We start from the raw sequence: 18,934 nt of genomic DNA, 5'->3' as shown, positions 1-18,934 counted from the left end.
TTTTTTTTTTTTCTACAAGTTTGCCCTTGACCGCAATCTCACGATGATGCAGGCTAACCCACCAATCCAGATCAGAGAATCCAGGACCTCTTTCTTAAAACCACAGCGCTCACCAATGCACCAGCGAGGTCGTCATGGTAATATCAGCTCCGTCTAATTACTAACTCTCAGTTAGAGCATCAAACAAATGTCAGTGAGCGTGAATTCGCGTCGCGGTGCGCCCGTCCACCATGTCGGCCAGCGTCGAAACAAGTTTGAAGTAAGTCAGCGAAAGTTTTATACCTACCTTTATACTGCTGATATAGCACTTGTTTACACATTTAAAGAGGTTTTTGTGTTTAAAAAAGTATTATTTGTTCATAAATTTAATTGTGGTTCTTAATTATTGGTAAGTGCTTATATGTATTTCTACGTTTTCAAGAAACTGCATTTTTGTTTTTGTTTATTGAAGAAAGTTTAGCGTAGCCTTTATAGACTAGTTATCCACCTTTAATGAGTTGTTAGGCACATTTTCTGAGGTTTTTGTGATTGAAAACAAGTATTATTGGTTCATAAATAAAATTTGGTTCTTATATCTCGGTAAGTGCTGATATGTATTCCTCTTGGATGCCCATTGGGTTTCGAGGAACTGAATTTTTGTTTTTGTTTATTAATGAAAGTTTAGCATACATACCTATGTAGAGCTGTTATAGCGCTATTTGGAACGATTAAAGAGGTTTTTGTGATTGAAAAAAAGGATTATAATTTCATTAATTAAATTCTAATGGTTTCTTGGCAAGTTTTCATTATGTATAATTTCGTTTAAGAGGAAGGGCATTATTAGTTTTTGTTTGTTAAACAAAGTTTAGCATACCTTAGTATATAGAGCTGTTATCGCGCTATTTGACACGTTTAAAGAGTTTATTGTGATTAAAGATTTTAAACTAAGATTTTCGTGGTTAATCAACATTTCTTAAATATCGACAATTCCAAAAATAATATCGTGCTATGTAACCGTTGATGTTTAAAGAGTTTATTGTGATTGAAAATAAGATTAATTTGTTCACATATTAAATAGTTTTTTAATTACTCGGTAAGTGCTTATATGTATTCCGTCGCTTTCATTTTATTTTTCTTTATTCAAGAAAGTAACCTCAAAAGATTTATAAGGGCGCTATAAGGGCGCTATATTGCACATTTTCAAAGATTGTTGCGATTAGAAAAAAGGATTGTCCACAACTTAAATGGTGGTTTTGATTTATAGGTAAACGCTTCCTTTTGGGTTAAGTTTTCGGGGAACAAAATTATTGTTTTTGTTTATTTAAGAAATTTAAAATACCTATCTATATAAAGAGCTGCGCTATTTAATAACGATTGAAGAGGTTTTTGTGATTGAAAATAAGTGTTGTTAGGTCATTAATTGAATTCTGATTTTTATTCCTAAGTAAGAGCTTATTACTCGTATGTATTACTTCGTTTTCGATGAACTGCGTTTTGTGTTTTTGATTATTGAACAAAGTTTAGCATACCTAACTATGTAGAGCTGTTATAGCGCTATTTGACACATTTAATGAGTTCGCTGTGATTGAAAATAAGTAGGTATTTGTTAATTCAATTCTGGTTTTATTTCTCAGTAGGTAAGTGCTTATTAGGTATGTATTCTTTCGTTTTGAAGGAACTGAATTTTGAAGGAAAGTTTAGCGTTACCTTTAGAGAGTTATTATAGCTATTTGGAAAATTATCGAAGGTTATTGTGACCAAAATATTGTATTAATTGTTATTACGTACCTATAGTTATAACTTAAAATGTGGTTTTTGTTTCTCGGTAAGTTCTTATATTTAAATCTTTTGGTAACTCAATAAGGGCTACGTTTTTGAGGTAGGTACTGCACGTATTTACCTTTAAGCTAAATAAAGCTTTATAAAGATATTAAAGCGCTTTTTAACACCTGTCCTCATAAAATTCTGTTCTGTAATCATTTATTTATGTTTTGGTAAAAGCTTATATACCTAGGTATATATTTGTTTTGTATCTACTTGGATACTAATATCAGGTTTCGTTTAGCAATAAGCATCATATTTTATTGTTTATCGGTGAAAATTTTGCATATTTGCGTTTATTTTACCTTTCGAATGGTTACTGTTGTAAAGTTCTGCATTTACACTCGTTTCTTTTGTATAAATGTTACAATGTTTTTTTTAACTCAGTGCTTTTGACTATGCATCGGTTTAGTTTTAAAGGAAATCATAAGTATGGGTAAAGCTTCGACTTCCCTTTCGGGAGGACCGAGTTCGATTCCAGGCACGCTTTACGACTCCACGACCTCTTACTTCGGAGCTATGTGCGTTTTAAGTAATTGAAATATATTTATCGTTTAAACAGTGAAGTAAAAACATCATGAGGAAAAAAGCATGACTGAAAGTTCCTCATAATGTTCTCAAGGGCATGTGAAGTCTAGCAATCCGAACTTGGGCAGCGTGGTGGACTACGGCCTATAAACCCTTCCCTTTTCATTCTGCAAGGAGACCCGTGCCCTGTAGTGGGCCGGTAATGGAACTCAACTCCCCCAAAAGGGAAGCTGAAGTGTTACCCAGCAGCATGGGCAGGAGCCAATTATCTCCCCGGGGAATGGATAAAAATTTATCTTCTCCCACAGCTACCAACTCTCAGAGAATAGGCGCGCAGTGGAAATAATATCCAAATAATAAATGTGTCCGCACAAATCCGCACTGGGCTAGCGTGGTGGGTAGCCACGGTCTTAACCCCTTCTCGTTGTGGGTGAAGACCAGTGTCCTGTAGTGGGACGGTAATGGGTTGATATAATGATGAAGATGATATATGTACAAAGCCTTTTTATTTCTCATCACCTTAGATTTATGTGTATTATCTAAAAAAAATCCCTTATATTTATTTATTATTTATGCACATTATTCACTTCTAAAACTATATATAATATTATAACGCTTCTTTGGTGAGAACCCCTTCTTGGGTATAGGCTTCCTCCAGTTTGGTCCAAATTTCCCTATCTTTGGCTCTTTCGATCCACTGTTTACCTGCTGTCTTTATGATATCGTCACCCCATCGTTTCAAAGGTAGTCCCTTTCGCCTTATTCCGCTAGGCATTTCCCATCTCGTCGATTCCACTGTCCATCGCGTGTCGCTGTATCTTGCTGCATGGCCAGCCCAGCGCCATTTCAACCTTAGACTGTATTGTATCAGATGTATTGACATCAGTTATTTTTGTCTTCTTTCGTATATAATCGCTTTAATTTCTAAGCGATATAAACGGGGATAAACTTCTCCAATTCCATGTTCCCGTGCTTAATCAGGTGAACACGTTAATTATATCCCCTGTCAGGGTATATAAGGGGGATATAGGTTTGTCTCCTGCCTGTGCTAGCCCTGCTGCCTATGCTAGCAATGCTGACCAACATAGCTCCGTTATCAATTGCTACGATCATACCTTAGATTAATGTTTCTATATTTTAGTTTGTATACCTTTTGGGTACTAGGTTCTAGGTATTCATTTTAATATGAAATCGAGAAGCTATAGATTTCCAAGAGCTTGCTTATTTAATTTATTAAAAGAAAGTGTAGGTACGTACGAACCTCGTTATTACAACGTTATTACGTTGTAATAACGAGGTTCTCGCGCTGTTAGCATATTTATAGAGGTGAACATGCGTTTGTGAATCAAAAAGTATTATTATAACTACGCACCAGTGGTCGCCCACTCATCGAAATTCGGCCGTTATTAATTTTAGCCTCATTAAAGGTTATATTTTTAAAGAATATACTTCTTTATCGTAGATTTCTCCAAGTCTACACTGTTGATTTGCCATTTTTTTTTAATAGTCCATCATCATCATCATCATCTCAACCAATCGACGTCCACTGCGGGACATAGGTCTTTTGTAGGGAGTTCCACAATACACGGTCCTCGGCCGCTTGCCTCCAGCGGCTCCCAGCGACTCGCCTGATGTCATCTGTCCCTCGTTGAGGGCCGACCTACGCTGCGCCTACCGGTGCGGGGTCGCCATTCCAGCACCTTAAGACCCCAACGTCCATCGGTTCTCCGAGCTATGTGCCCTGCCCATTGCCACTTCAGCGACTCGCTGAACTATGTCGGTAACTCTAGTTCTTCTATAGTCCATAATATGATCAAAACATGCTTCTTTTTGTCAAATACTTGGTAGTGTGTGTATTATTGTATAGTGTATTTTTTATCATGTAATGTATGCTTTATGCATATTAAAAAAAAATATTATTCTGCACTCCTTCTCTGTTTACACCATAAGTGTGGGAAACTTCATACTCCTCTGTCCGCGCAATTTTATAAAAACAAAGTTTTCGCTTCACTTATTTTTTTTTATCACGTAATGTAATGCATGCTTTTTGCATATTTAAAAAAAATATTTGTATTCTGCACTCCTTCTCTGTTTAAACCATAAGTGTGTGAAATTACATACTGCTCTGTCCGCGCAATTTTATAAAAACAAAGTTTTCGCTTCACTTATTTTTTTTTATCACGTAATGTAATGCATGCTTTTTGCATATTTAAAAAAAATATTTGTATTCTGCACTCCTTCTCTGTTTAAACCATAAGTGTGTGAAATTACATACTCCTCTGTCCGCGCAATTTTATATAAACAAAGGTTTGGCTTCACGTATTTTTTTTATCATGTAATGTATGCTTTTTGCATGATTAAAAAAAATATTTGTATTCTGCACTCCTTCTCTGTTTAAAGCATAAGTGTGGGAAATTTCATACTTTTCGCGCAATTTTATAAAAACAAAGGTTTCGCTTCACGTATACAACGTGTAAATGAAAACCGAAATAATACTTTAGAGGTTTTAGATGTACATTATTTACTGCTTCTGGGACTTATCTGTTAAATCGAAACGCTAATAGTTTTTGAGTAAACCATTGCCATAGTTTTTACTGAAATAAAACTGATACAGCCCTAACGTCACATGCAAAAGGAAAATCAAGTGACTCCTGCCACTTTATTAGGTAAGCGTAGCGTAGCTTACGATGCCTGTGTCGGTCTTTTATCTATAATAGGGTTGTCAGAAGTAAATAAATAATAATAATAATAATGTTTATTTTCAAAAATCTTAAGTCTAAACAATATAGTAAAAACATTTCTTATTTTATAGGATGGGGCATCCATGAAATCTTAAAAAATTATATTACTACAAGCTTCTGAAGCTAAACGAAGAAACCTTGTATTTCAGCTTCAGTGCCTTCACCCCCTAGGGTTTTTGATTATTTTTTTAATATACTTCTTTTGATTTAATATTTTTACAGGGTGGCCTCCAGGGCCTTATGAAATATACTTATGGACCCTTCAACAGTACTTCGTAATTCCGTTAAACGTTGTATAGTAAAAGCTGACCCACCAAATTTCGCGGCTGGCTGGTAACAAAAGTGGCACCTTAAAGAAGGGATTGCATATTCTCACTACCGTGTAATTCTTATGTACGCATCAAAAGGGCCACCTGTGGGCCTACTTGAATAAAGATATTTTTGACTTTGACTTTGACTTTTGACTTTGTTTATACAAACCACAGGCGTAATATTTACGTCAGTGATACAAACAGTAATATTTATTAATTGGTAGGTATTAAATAAATAAATAAATACGACAATACTACGACAATACACACATTGCCATGTAGCCCCAAAGTAAGCGTAGCTTGTGTTAGTACTAAGATGACTGATGATTATTTTAATGAATAATATACTTAGAATACACTTATAAACACCCAGATACTGAAAAACATTTCTGTTCATCAGACAAACATTTTCCAGTTGTGGGAATCGAACCCACGGCCTTGGACTCAGGAGAGCAGAGTCGCTGCCCGCTGCGCCAATCTCCGTCAATTGACTGAATTTGATGATAGGTAGCATATACTATTTATAATTGTCTTCGCAACCAGACTCCGGAACAATGCCTATTTCATGAAAGATAGTTTACTATTGTGACGTAGAGTTTTCTCATTTATTGGGAAACCAGCGCTTTCTATATACGTAACCGAATAAATATCATATCTCTCGGTAGGTTTTTTTTGCGCTAGGTGTAAATTATTAACCCTCGACTGCAAAGGTAATACAATAAATAGATATACTACGAAAATACACCCATCGCCATTTAGCCCCAAAGTAGTTAGCTTGTGTTATGGGTACTAAGATAAATGTTGAATTTTTTTAAAGAAAAATATACATGTTATATATATATATTTCTTGGGTGCGTGTGTATGTCACTGCTGGACCGATTCGAATGAAGATTTTGGTATGCGTTTGGGTGCGTGCGTGTGGGTCATCTCCAAGCGGCCAACAGGCCGGTCGGGCCTCGAGGCAACGCCTCCTTACCCGGGTCATATTCGCAGGGCTAGAGCTATGCTGCCCTGGTATTTGTTGTTTTAGCCCCTGTCTAGGGGCTAGGGCCCGCCATCATTGGCTTTGGGCCTGTTGGTTTGTCGTGTCCGTGAAATGTCAGCGTCACTGTCAGCGTAGTCGTCGTCGGCGCGCGCGGGGATGTTAATAATTCCGATGGGCCTTGAGTCATCGATGTCACCATTTGTGCCTCCGCGTTGTCGCGCTGGCGGGGGTGATTGGAGGAGCTCTCGAGGTAGTGGACGCCCTGTTATAGGTCTGTCCAGCGCTGGGGCTATTCCGTGGAGGTGTTCGCACGGCCCGTAGTCTGCGTGAGCTTACATGCGGCGTGCGATTTGCGGACGAAAACCTCCACGGTAGGCGTCCTGGTGTCTCGATGGATGACGTCATTTCTGACGTACCTTGGAGCTCCTACAATCAGGCGCAGGCACTTGTTCTGCTGAACCTGTAGCCGGTCTTTTTGGTGGGCCGAGCAGAGGGCAAACCAGGCTGGGGCTGCGTACGTGAGGCGTGAGCGGATATATGCTCCGTAGATCCTCAGTTTGGTCCTTATTGGAAGTCTGCTGTTTGGGTGGCACCCTGAATGGTTTAGATTCACAAATCAGCCCGACAGATGGCGCTGGGGTCCGCTTGTAAATACTTATAAAATAAACCCCATATCTTACAAAATTTAATCGTTTTGGTAACTCTAATTACAACATTATAAACTCAAACATCAATCTATCTGAACTTATAGCGCACTTTTAATTAACGAAGAGATAACTTCTTCCATTTCCTCTTGACTCTTATGTCTGTACTCCACTGTCCTTTATTTTTCCCGCCATTTAATATGACCTTCCTTTTTGGTCTGGGTTCCTGTCATTTTGAATTCCTACTCCAACTTATACCGGCCACAGATTATACATAATTTTGACCAGTCTGAACAAAGATACCTTTTTATCTTTAACCAAATGTATATATATATAAATGCAGATTTGCTAACACTTATAGGTAATAGATATACACCCACACACTGGAAACATTCATTAAAATTTAAAACATTTTACAGTTGTGGGAATCGAATCCCACAGCCTTGGACTCAGAAAGCAGGGTCGCTGCCCACTGCGCCAATCGGCCGTCTAAGGTGGGCAAAAAAATCAGGCTTAGTTTGTTGTGGGCTTAACTTAGACCGGGCGCGTTTGGAAGAGTCTAGTTTAGTGAATTCCCTCTTTGCATCAGACCCAGTGTAATAAGTATAGGCACCTACACCTTATCCTTTACGGTGGTTTTTTAGATGTGAAATAATTAAATGGTTTCTACGCAACATCGTACCGAAAAGCTAAATCGCTTAGCGGCATGTTTTTGTCAGGAGGGTAGTAAGTAGCCAAGGCCGAAGCCTCCCATCAGACCCGACGCGAGAGAAGTCACGGGCAAAAGTAATGTAAAAAATAATTAGAGACTATAGAAAAACATTGAGCAAAAATATCTCGTTTTGTGACGTCATACGTGGATAAGTAGGTATTATTATAGACAATTAATGAAGGTACATTAAATACAGGATGCTTAGTGTAGAGAGCTATAAATCTTGTTTCATCATACCTACTCAATAGACGAAGAGTACGTTAGAAATGTACCTACATTGTGTTTGAAAAGATAGACAACCAATGTAAAATTTATAAACAATTTTAGACGTGGCGAAAACGTGGAAAACAAATTAATGTTAACTTAGTATAGTCTGTGCTCTATGCTCTACGATTAGTAGTTTAATCTGTAGTATTAGTATGTTGTTATTTTTGATTTTCTTTTTGCATCGTATTAATTTTGTTTTTTTTATTATTATTTTGTCGGCCTAAATTTATGTTTGTAATTATTGTTAAGTTATAAGGACGTAGTGTTTGTATTATATTTGTTATTTAGCAATAACTTAACCATAGAGTATACAAACACTACGTCAGACCATGTCACTACCTGTCCGCGAAAACCCGTAACCTTTGGTCCCTACTAAAAATCAGCGTTGCTGTATTCCTTGGCAGTTACTGCGATGGTGCTGCGGCACAGAGCTGAGTAGGTGACCCGTTGACCACAACGAAGCAACATACATAACATACTCCTTAATTATCGTATTTTTTTTTCTTTTATGTTGTAATTTATTTATTATAACAGTTTTCGAAAATAAATACTATGATATTTATCTTTCTACAAATGAATGAACATATTAACGATCTCTGTGTGTGAGTGATTTTAAAATTCATCAATTCGAATAATAATTATCGGAAACACACACAATTAACTTTTCTAAAACAGAATGTTAATGACGCGATGACATGATATTTTACCTATCCAAACAGACAACCACGCTTATTTAACAGTTGAGTATATAGAGTGTTTTTTATATATGGGTATTTATATGAACAGGCTGGTTTGGTACGCGTTTCTAATCTGGCGCAATGTCATGAGCATGTCAAGGTCATCGGTGACGCGAGCTCTAAGTTTTCCACTACCAAAAATTGCTCCATAGAAAAATTTCACTTCGAATTCAACTTGCACTGAAGCGTTCCTACATACGAGTATTGTTACCTATTGGTGATAGTGATAACTACAAAATAAAGCGGTGGTCAATGGTTAGGACTTCGGCTTCACTTTCGGGGGGCCGAGTTTGACTCCCAGCACACACCTCTAACTTTTCTATGTTATGTACGCTTTAGAAATTAAATATCACTTGCTTTAACGGTGTAGGAAAAACATCGTGAGGAAACCGACATGCCGGAGAGGGGAACTCTCATAATATTGTCAAAGGCGTGGTGGACTAAGGCTAACCTATTAGTGGGCCGGTAAAGGGTTGATAATGATAATAATGCACCTCAGTTTATGAAACTGGAGCATCCTCAGGTGATGTTGACTTGTGTTACAGTAATTTTATAACGTGGGTAAATATTTAAACTTTTGATAACTATTATATAAATAGATATTTGCCAGATATTTTATTAAATTGATTAAGGACTTTAACAAATGCTAAATTATTATCTATATATATATATAATGAAAATGGTCTTCGTTTGAGGCTCAATCACGCATAACTTATCGATATCCCACCCCAAAGAAGATTGCGGGGGCGTTAACAATTAAATTTTTCAATTTCCAAGCGATAGCTCCTATAGACTCCAAATTTAGTGAGAGTGTTCTATATGTAATATAAAAATGATCTTCGAGCGGATTTTACAATGAATCACCTCCAATAAGGTTCGCGGGGGTGGGTGTTAACAATAAAAAATTTCAATTTCGAAATATAGCTTCTAAAAATTCTAAATATGGTAGGAATCTTTTATTATTCACATAAAGAACATCTCAAAATGGATTTCAATAAAGTCTACTTCCGACAGGAATTGCGGGGGTGGGTGTTAAAATCAAAATTTTTATTTCTAACCTGTAACTTCTACAGACTCCAAATTTGGTGGGGATCTTCGTGTATTTCCTTACAACAATCGTCTTTTTGGCAGCGGAGAAAAAGTCATTGAGAGGTTTCAAAAACTTAACTTTACATGTAGCTATCCAATCAACGGACTAAGAATTTTACATTCATTTTACTTTTGCAGACTACATAACCGACGAATTCTTTTATTGCGGGATCGCGGAAATGTAACAGATTAACATGAATGCATTTTCCAAGCACATGAGATGTGGAAAAGAAATTTAGTTACTTATTCCAATAGAATTCATAAAAAACATGCACAATTAATTTTCTATAAAAAATTGATGTCACGGAGAAAATTTTAGTTAACAGAAAATTCGTCGCACTTGAACCTAGACAGATTTCAACTTCACATATGAGACTTGCAATGACTTTAACTTAAACTTTCAATGCTCATTTCAAATTTTTTTCTTCATGTCAATTATTATTAATTTTTGGAAGAAAGGCACGGAAATGTTATAATGATTGCACATTGAAAGTTACAATGAATATTAGTGAGAAAAATCACCTGGATGAAAGATAAATCGATGGAATTTGGAATTTGAGTAAGTCTAAACAATATCGATGCTTACAGTTCTATCCGCGGGGCCTATTTATGTTCATACAAAAATAAAAAAAAAGGAGAATAATAAAAATATGAAAAAAATAAATAAAAATGAAACATAAAATGTAATTTATTTCCTTTTTCAATTCGCCCAGCGAAGCGGGCTGGAAACGGCTAGTTTAATTAATATATGGTTTTCAAGAAACAATTTAAATTATATTTGATTCACAACCAACTTTCTTGAATTGAGTTTTTGGTGATTGGTGGGTATTTTCATTGAAATATCACTGCTGACAAACATCACTTTTCCATACAATAAATAAACAAAAGTGACGTTTGACAGCAGCGATTGCAAGATTTACGCCTGTCGCATTGCTGTCGCGAGATACGTAATCACCCTGCCGGTGTCTTAGTTCGTTATAATCATTATACAACGTGTAAATGAAAACCGAAATAATACATCGCAGGCTTAAGAGGTGCGTTATGTTAAGTCTCCGAGACTTGTCTATGAAACCAACCAAATAGTTTTTGAGTAAACCACAGCCATAGATGTAATAATAATATCTTTATTTTATCAAAATAAACGTACACATTTCATGAGTGTGAAGCTCTGTCTCCTGCGGTAGTTTAAACTGTGTTACAGGAGACAGTGTCTTCCCTATATCTATGATCTTCAGGTTATTAACAAACGTTTGACAATTTTATAGGGAAAATTATATAAAGGAAAAAAAAAAAAAAAAATGAATTAAAAAGAGAATTTTGAGTTTGTGTATAATTTTTTTTTGTTTCAATTCTAATTTTAATTTCAATTTGTAATTTGTTTTATTTAAATAAGATATTCGTATGAAATATTTTCTCTGAGATAACAATATAGTCTGGAATAGCTCGTAGGGGTCTTTTATCCCGGAAAAGCGCACAACTCCCTACAGGATAGCATCGCAATTTTTTCCGCATATATCTTTCAAAATCCGCGCAACGGAGTTGTAGATTGACGTAGATCGGCATAGTTGTAATATAATAAAGCTTTTGAGTTTGTTTGGTTGTTCAGCCAAACAAACTCAAAAGCTAATCTCAGAAAATGCTGTCGCGATTTCGATTTTTTTTGGATTGATACGATCAATTAAGGCTATAAGTATATCATTAATGAGAAATGTTGCAAAAACTGCAAAAATATCCTTTTTGATAGATTCCGGTGCGTGCGATGTGTGAACGGTAAACGTTACGCCAAACGACGGAATTATGTAGTAAGTATCGGAATAAAATAGTAAAACAGTCCGCGACAACATACGACTATTTTTTGCCTTTTTTCGATCCTCTAGTTTATATTATATAATAAGAACACTTTCGCGTGAAATAGTGTCAAAGCACTGAAGATCAGCCACGCGCGTAAATATATTTAGACTTGGCAAGTGTTCATTTAGATCAGCGATTTCGGTTTCAGAAATTGCAAAAATATTTGCTCAGTTAATAAAAATAGCGTCTCAAATTTTCGGTGAGTTGGAGCGAAACCACCACTTATTACGTGTGTAAGATATAAATCTCTAAATAATGCAGACCTTAATACGATTACTTACTCCATAAAAAGTTCTCTAACTGTCTGTGAAAGTCCGAATCAAAATTGTTTATGCTTTGCTAAGATTGGCACCTACCTAACCTGATAACAAATAAAAAAAAAAAACCAGATGTTATCATTTCAATTATCGAACATGATCGGGATTGGTAGAGTCACAGAATTAAGAACATACAAAAACCGTGTACGAACAAACGGTTAGTCACTTCATACCATTTAGCTGTTGACAGTAATTATTTTACCTCTAATGTTCTAAAAGTTTACCATAAAATGGGAAAAAAATTGTCAGCTAGCAACATTACGCGGGTGTAGTGAGACGTGCGCGAGGCGTTTTCACTCTTTTTGGACACAATGCACTGCATACACAATTCTATAGGTAGAGTATATTATAGAGACTCCCTTACAGATAAAAAAAAAATATTAATTTTACTGTATTTTACAGTAGTACTTGGCACCGGCATTGAAATATAATGTACTTAGGTCAATTTCATAAAAAACACACTTGATCCACACTCCAAAGAGTTATTAGTGCGAATACATAAAAGGGCTCTGACATTATGAGGCTTCCGTTTTTGCTATGAAACGGTTAAAGGGCTGTTACGTTATATGATTTCAGTTTTTCTACTTGTCTATGGATGGCTGTGACGCTATAAGGCTTCAGTTTTTGATATTTGTTTATGGAACGCTTAAAAGGGCTGTTACGTTATATGATTTCAGTCTTTGCTATTTGCCTATCTAGATGGCTATGGTTTTATAAGGCTTCGGTTTTTAATATTTGTCTAAGTTACAAAGAGCTGACTTCAGTTTTTGCACTCTGTGTATGGATGGCTGTGAAGCCATAAACTTCAGTATTTGCTATATAGACGGGCGATTGGCGCATTGGGCAGCAACCCTGCTTTCTAAGTCCAAGGCTATGGGTTCGATTCCAACAACTGGAATATGTTTTTGCAATGAAAATTAATGTTTTTCCGTGTCCGGGTGTTTTATCTGTATCTTATAAGTTTTTATGTATAACACAAGCTACGCTTACTTATCATAATTTAATAATTTATTTGTCTATGGAATGCTACAAGAGAAAAAGAAAAAACACTTTATTGCACGTATAACATACAGGAAAAGAAACAGTAAGGAGTATACAGTACACAATTTAGACATGCAAAGGCGGCCTTATTGCTGCAAGCAATCTCCTACAGTCTACAGGCAACCTTTGTAGATAGGAATTACAGCAAGAGAACGGGATAGAGAGAAAGAGTATGTTGGTTTAAGCTTGCCCACTGTCCATTGTGAGTGTATGGCGTATTAGCTTGCCTATTGATATCATTACTTATCTCAAATTGTAGTTTATTATGCAGGGGCGTGCGGAGCAGAACACTTTAATAACCTCGACCTTAGCATAATAGTATGGACATAGATATGTGACCTTCTAAGGTAGTGACCTCCCGGGATGCGCATTAGTGAGCGCTGTGGTCAACAATAGCCAACATTAATTTATAACTAGCGTTTGCCCGCGGCATCGCTAACGTCAAATTCAATTTTTGAATTGGTAAATTTTAACTACAAGCGGTTAAAAAGTCTTGCTGTCAGAAAAAATATGAACGGAAGTTACTTAAAAAATCAGAAACTTTCATAAACATTTTCATCTCCTATTTTTATGCCTTTGCCTATAATCAAAGTTTCTATGTAACTTGCATAAAAAATTGTTAAATGAAGGATTCTATACAAACTTTCATCCCCCATTTAACCCTCTTAGGGGTGGAATTATCAAAAATCCTTTCTTAGCGGAAGCCTACGTTGTAATTACTATCTGTGTGCAAAATTTCAGCACGCACCGTCAAGTGGTTAGAGCTGTGCGTTGATAGATCAGTCAGTCAGTCATCTTTGCCTTTTATATATATAGATTAAAGCCCCTTTAGTTATCTTTGACTGCAATCCCACTGAGTAATAACTGATGATGACTTTAAATACAAGCGATGGAAACTGTTAGAGGGTATGACAGTGATATTAAACCACCCCTGATCTGTTACTACACAGTATCGTACGGGAACGCAACATCGCTTGTCGGTGGGTTAAGGCTTCGGCCGTGGCTAGACCAAAGGAAATTCAGAGATTATAAATTCCCAAATTGCTGGGATCGAACGTGGACCTTCGCTAAAATTGCAGCGCTTACCTGATGACCTGCGCTAAGCAGGTCATCAGAATATTGTCACTACTACTTTTTTGAACGTCGTGTCGTTAATAAGGGCCCCTTGAGCTTATGGGGTTAAGGGCACTGCCACTCAGCCCTAGGCTACTTACGCCATTAATTGGAACGGAATTCGGATTGCCACGCGATAGATTTCAATTTCAATTTATTTCATTCATCACAATTTTACATTTATAATACAAGATTTAAGATAAAGTTAATTATAATAATGTATCGTATGAAGAGTTTATAATATATCTTTTAGTTTAAGCAATTTAAATATTATATATATTAAACGATGGAGGAAAACGTCGTGTGGAAACCTCCATCCCTGAGAGTTCTCCATAATATTCTCAAAGGTGTGTGAAGTCCACCAATCCGCACAAGGTCAGCGTGGTGGACGCCTGAACCCCTATTCATTGTGGGAGGTGCCCTGTAGTGGGCCGATAATGAGTTCATATGATGATCATGAAGATCGTATGAATGTACAGTTTGGGCGCTGCGATTTTAAAATTTAATACATGCATTTCTATGTAGGATATAGTAGGGAAACCGATTTTATTGTTGAATGGGGTTGTTCTATAATATCAAAAAAATCATTTACTTAAAGCATTGAGCAATACAATCAGGTGATGTCATAATTTTCATTTTCTCTGTTCCTAATAAAATCTGATTTTTAAATATCATAATCAAAGTCAAAAATATCTTTATTCAAGTAGGCCATAGGTGGCATTTTTGATGCGCACATGAGAATTACACGGTAGTGAGTTGATGGCGATAACCACATTGGTAAACTTCAAACTAAAGCTACGAGGGTTCCGAACGCTGGTCTAAGAAGAAGCCCACAACAAACTTAGCCGGGTGTTTTTTTTGTAATCACCATCTCATTTAAAATTATTAAAGAGCAACCTAGTTAAGAGTAATAATTCACACCCAAGCTTTTTTATCGACTACGTAGTCCTTTACTATAATAGGACTTTTATATAAGCTTACGTTCAATACAAACTTTGATCTTATCTTTTAGATTACTCCGTGTTTATGGAACCCTCAAAACACAGATAGCTTGCTACTCATATAACTTATACATATAATACAGTACATAAATTACTTATGAGTTATGACGCAGTAAATTGTGGACTGTAGAAGATGATTCGCGACCTCATTATCTCCACAACACGAATTGTAGTTCATTACACAGTACGGCCAGCGGAACCAAACACATTGTAATACTACTCGAGCATAACGCCTCGAGCGCGATATGCAGCATAGACAAGCTGCAACCTTCAAAGGATTATATAAATTATACAGCCTACATAATTATAAATAAGGGAAATCAAATACGCTTTAGAAAAACTGAAAAGGAAAATTATCGGAAGAATAATTGAAAAATTTCTTATTATTGCTGATATATAGGTTATGTTTATATAAATTGCAAATTGTATTTAAAAAAAATATTTCACGTGAAAACGCTCGCCGGGTGTCATGGCCGCACTTGTGACGTCAAATTAGAGTTTTAGTAAGTCTTCGTTCCATAGCATTGATAAAAAAACTTAGAAACTGATTTACTTACTGACTTAGTTTGTAATAGCAAAATACTCGTTCAAGCGGTACGGAATTATGTTTATAGAGACGTGACGTCATAATTTAGAATTCGGCGTTTTACCTGTCATGGCGGATCGAATATAAACAAACTTTCACGCTTATTGTGTACTAGAGAAAAAGGCAACTATACTGACGGTCCTTTTCTCAGTTACGCAAATAACTTCAAAGTTTGTTTAAATTCATTATTTATGTTCGTTTGATGCAGTTAACCTTATTCATTTAGAGCATCAAAGTGATGTAATAAATATAATTTTCTCATTCTGTTGGTCTAAAGTGTATATGTATTTTAACAAAGCTACTCTCTTATTTAATATTTATTTGAATACCACTACAAGTTAAAGAGACAAAAGAATAAAAGAAAAACGTAACTCTTCACAAAAGTAGGTACGTGAACAATACTGTTATTAGGAAAAAAATAGTTTTCAGAATTTCAATTTAATTAATCAAAAGTGATATATTTTGAAGTAGTCTATGACTTAACTAAATTGTGTTATAAAGAATTGAAAGACATGTTTTTTTCCATCAATAAGGTGAAGCGAATAATAATGGGAAATCCCGAGTAATCTTGAAAATTATTAAATAAAAAATATTATTATGCATAAGTAGAATAACTGCCGATTGGCGCAGTGGGAAGCGATCCTGCTTTCTGAGGCCGTGGGTTCAATTCCCACAGCTGGAATATGTCTGTGTAATGAACATGAACGTTTTTCAGTGTCTAGGTGTTTATGTGTATATTTTAAGCATTTATGTAGATTTTCATCAGTCATTAGATTATCACATATAATAAAATGTTAATGTTTTATAATATATAGTATATAGATTAACATGTCGAGCTACATTTTCGTGACACCTAACAAACAATGCCAAAATACAATTAAACTCAAAAGAAAGTAAACTCTATACTAATGGCATAGAGTTAACATTCATTTATAATTTAAAATTCAACGATACGACACAACGTGCCCACTTTCTCATGACCGTCATTTTCTGCCCTATTCATTAACTAGGACAATCTTTAAGGCGCAGCGCAAACGTAGACACTTTTTATTACCGAAGACGACGACGGCGTCGCGACGGGACATATAACTTGGTACGTTGCTACTTTTCGGCACAACGGGTCCAACAAGTACAGTAGAACGGGTAACAGTTGAACCTAGGTCTGGCGCTAGTATATACTTCTAGACACAGGTAACAGTTGATCACTAAGTTTGGCGCTAGTTTAGTAGCTACTTCTTGACACGGGTAACAGTAGGACAAAAGTTTGATGCTTATTTAGTTGCTACTTTTGGTTACGGGTAACTGTTGGAAAATAAGTTTGGCGCTAGTTTAATAGCTACTTCTGTACACGGGTAACAGTTACACAAAAGTATGGCGCTTGTTTAGTTGCTACTTCTGGACACGGGTAACAGTTAGACAAAAGTTTGGTGCTTTTTTAGTTGCTACTTCTGGACACGGGTAACAGTTAGACAAAAGTTTGGTGCTTGTTTAGTTGCTACTTCTGGACACGGGAAACAGTTCGAGAAAAGTTTGGCGCTAGTTTAGTAGCTACTTCTGGACACGGAAAACAGTACGACAAAAGTTTGGTGCTTGTTTAATGGCTACTTCTGGACAAGGGTAACAGTTAGACATCAGTTTGTTTAGTTGCTACATTTGGTTACGGGTAACAGTTAGACAAAAATTTTGGCGCTTGTTTATCTGTTATTTATCTGGTATATTACCTGTGTCCAGAAGTAGCAACAGTTCTGGACACAGATAACTGTTGGACAATACTTTTAATGTTCGTTTAGTTGCTTCTTCTGGTCGTGATTAACCGTAAATATTAAATAAATAAATATACCACGACAATGCTGGAAAGCATCCTTTTCAGCAATAAACAGTATCCTAAAAGAATTTATTAAAAATTGTCTTTGTTATCTGGCTTAGAAGATAGCTTTGCATCCCGGAGACGGATATAAAATTATTTTTATCCCGAACAAACTATCTTTCTGCGGGAGTTTTTAATGAATAGAAAAGTACGCAGATGAATATGGATTACAAAAAACTTTTCCCGCGGGTATCGTACGTAACTGAATATAACGGAGATCGGGCCTGAGCGTTGTCTGTGCTACTACTACTAACTAATTTGACCACCAACCAGTCTACCCAGCGTGGTTAATTATAGACAAACCCTCCCGTTGGGAGAGGCCTTTAGTCCAAGCAGTGGACTGTTATAGCCTTTTGATAATAGTAATTGTCATCGAATTAAACTACGTCGTATGTACTCACGTAACTATACACAAACTAGTTACGTGTAAATATAACCTGCTATGCTGATGCTTGTGCAAATTGTGTTAAACCCATTATTTGCACAATAATACTAGTAATTATGATTTACATTTGAAAACACGCATTCTAATGTGAAACGTGTAGAAAATAGAATGGAATAACGACACAAACTGATAATAATTATGTTTTACAGGCTTTCATTTCAAATTCAAATTCAAATTCAAATTCATTTATTTCAAGTAGGCCTACTTTATAAGCACTTTTTAAACGTCAAGTATGCATGTTTGTGTGACTCTACCACCGGTTCGGAAAGCAGATTCTACCGAGAAGAGCCGGCAAGAAACTCAGCAGCTGCTCTTTTCCAACATCAACATTTACAATCATTTTGCTATCTTGCGGGAGATCAGAGCGAGGCTGGCTGCTTCCATTCTACCTTGTCATTGAGGAATTCATCAAATGTATAGTAACTTCGCTGTACTAGATGCGTTTTTACACATTTTTTAAATGTATGCATTGGTAGGTCAAGAATTTCGTAATATGTATTTTATTGCGTTTATATTTCTTAGGTCACTATTCGAGTCTCCGTACTTCCTGTGGGGGGTCAAGCTGTACCGATCCCCCCCTCTTTAGCGTTGGGACTTGGCACTGGGTTGTGGGGCGGTTAGTAGATGTCCGGGAAGTATACAATAGGTTTCCCGGGCGGTTGTGTGGGAACCTAAAGCCTTTAAACCACGAAAAAAAAAGTTTGTTATGAACGCAGTAATAGTAGTAGCACGCAGGCTGCTCCTTCTCCGTTAATTTTTTTTGTAGTAGTAGCGCGTTTTGTGACAGAGCTCGTCCGAGTACTATCCCCGTGTTTATCTTTGCCGCTAAGAAGCATGATTGCAATGCTGTGTTCCGGTCTGTAGGGAGTGATTGCCGGTGTAATTACAGACACATGAGG

The 18,934-nt window shown here is 36.3% G+C and overlaps 1 protein-coding gene across 1 annotated transcript in view; it reads left to right on the top strand.

Annotated features, from left to right (window-relative positions):
* Nucleotides 1-202: 202 nt before the first annotated feature.
* The window catches only part of LOC120631569, a 39,195-nt gene continuing 20,463 nt past the window's right edge, over nucleotides 203-18,934 (top strand). Inside the window, exon 1 of the mRNA XM_039901204.1 lies at nucleotides 203-259. Coding sequence (XP_039757138.1) covers nucleotides 231-259 — 29 coding nt within the window. The 5' untranslated portion in view covers nucleotides 203-230. The remainder of the gene's footprint in view (nucleotides 260-18,934) is intronic.

Source organism: Pararge aegeria, chromosome 18 (genome assembly GCF_905163445.1).
Source record: "Pararge aegeria chromosome 18, ilParAegt1.1, whole genome shotgun sequence".
Classification (NCBI taxonomy): domain Eukaryota; kingdom Metazoa; phylum Arthropoda; class Insecta; order Lepidoptera; family Nymphalidae; genus Pararge; species Pararge aegeria.
The sequence above is the reverse complement of the archived record's forward strand: the minus strand, read 5'-3'. Positions and strand labels throughout refer to the sequence as shown.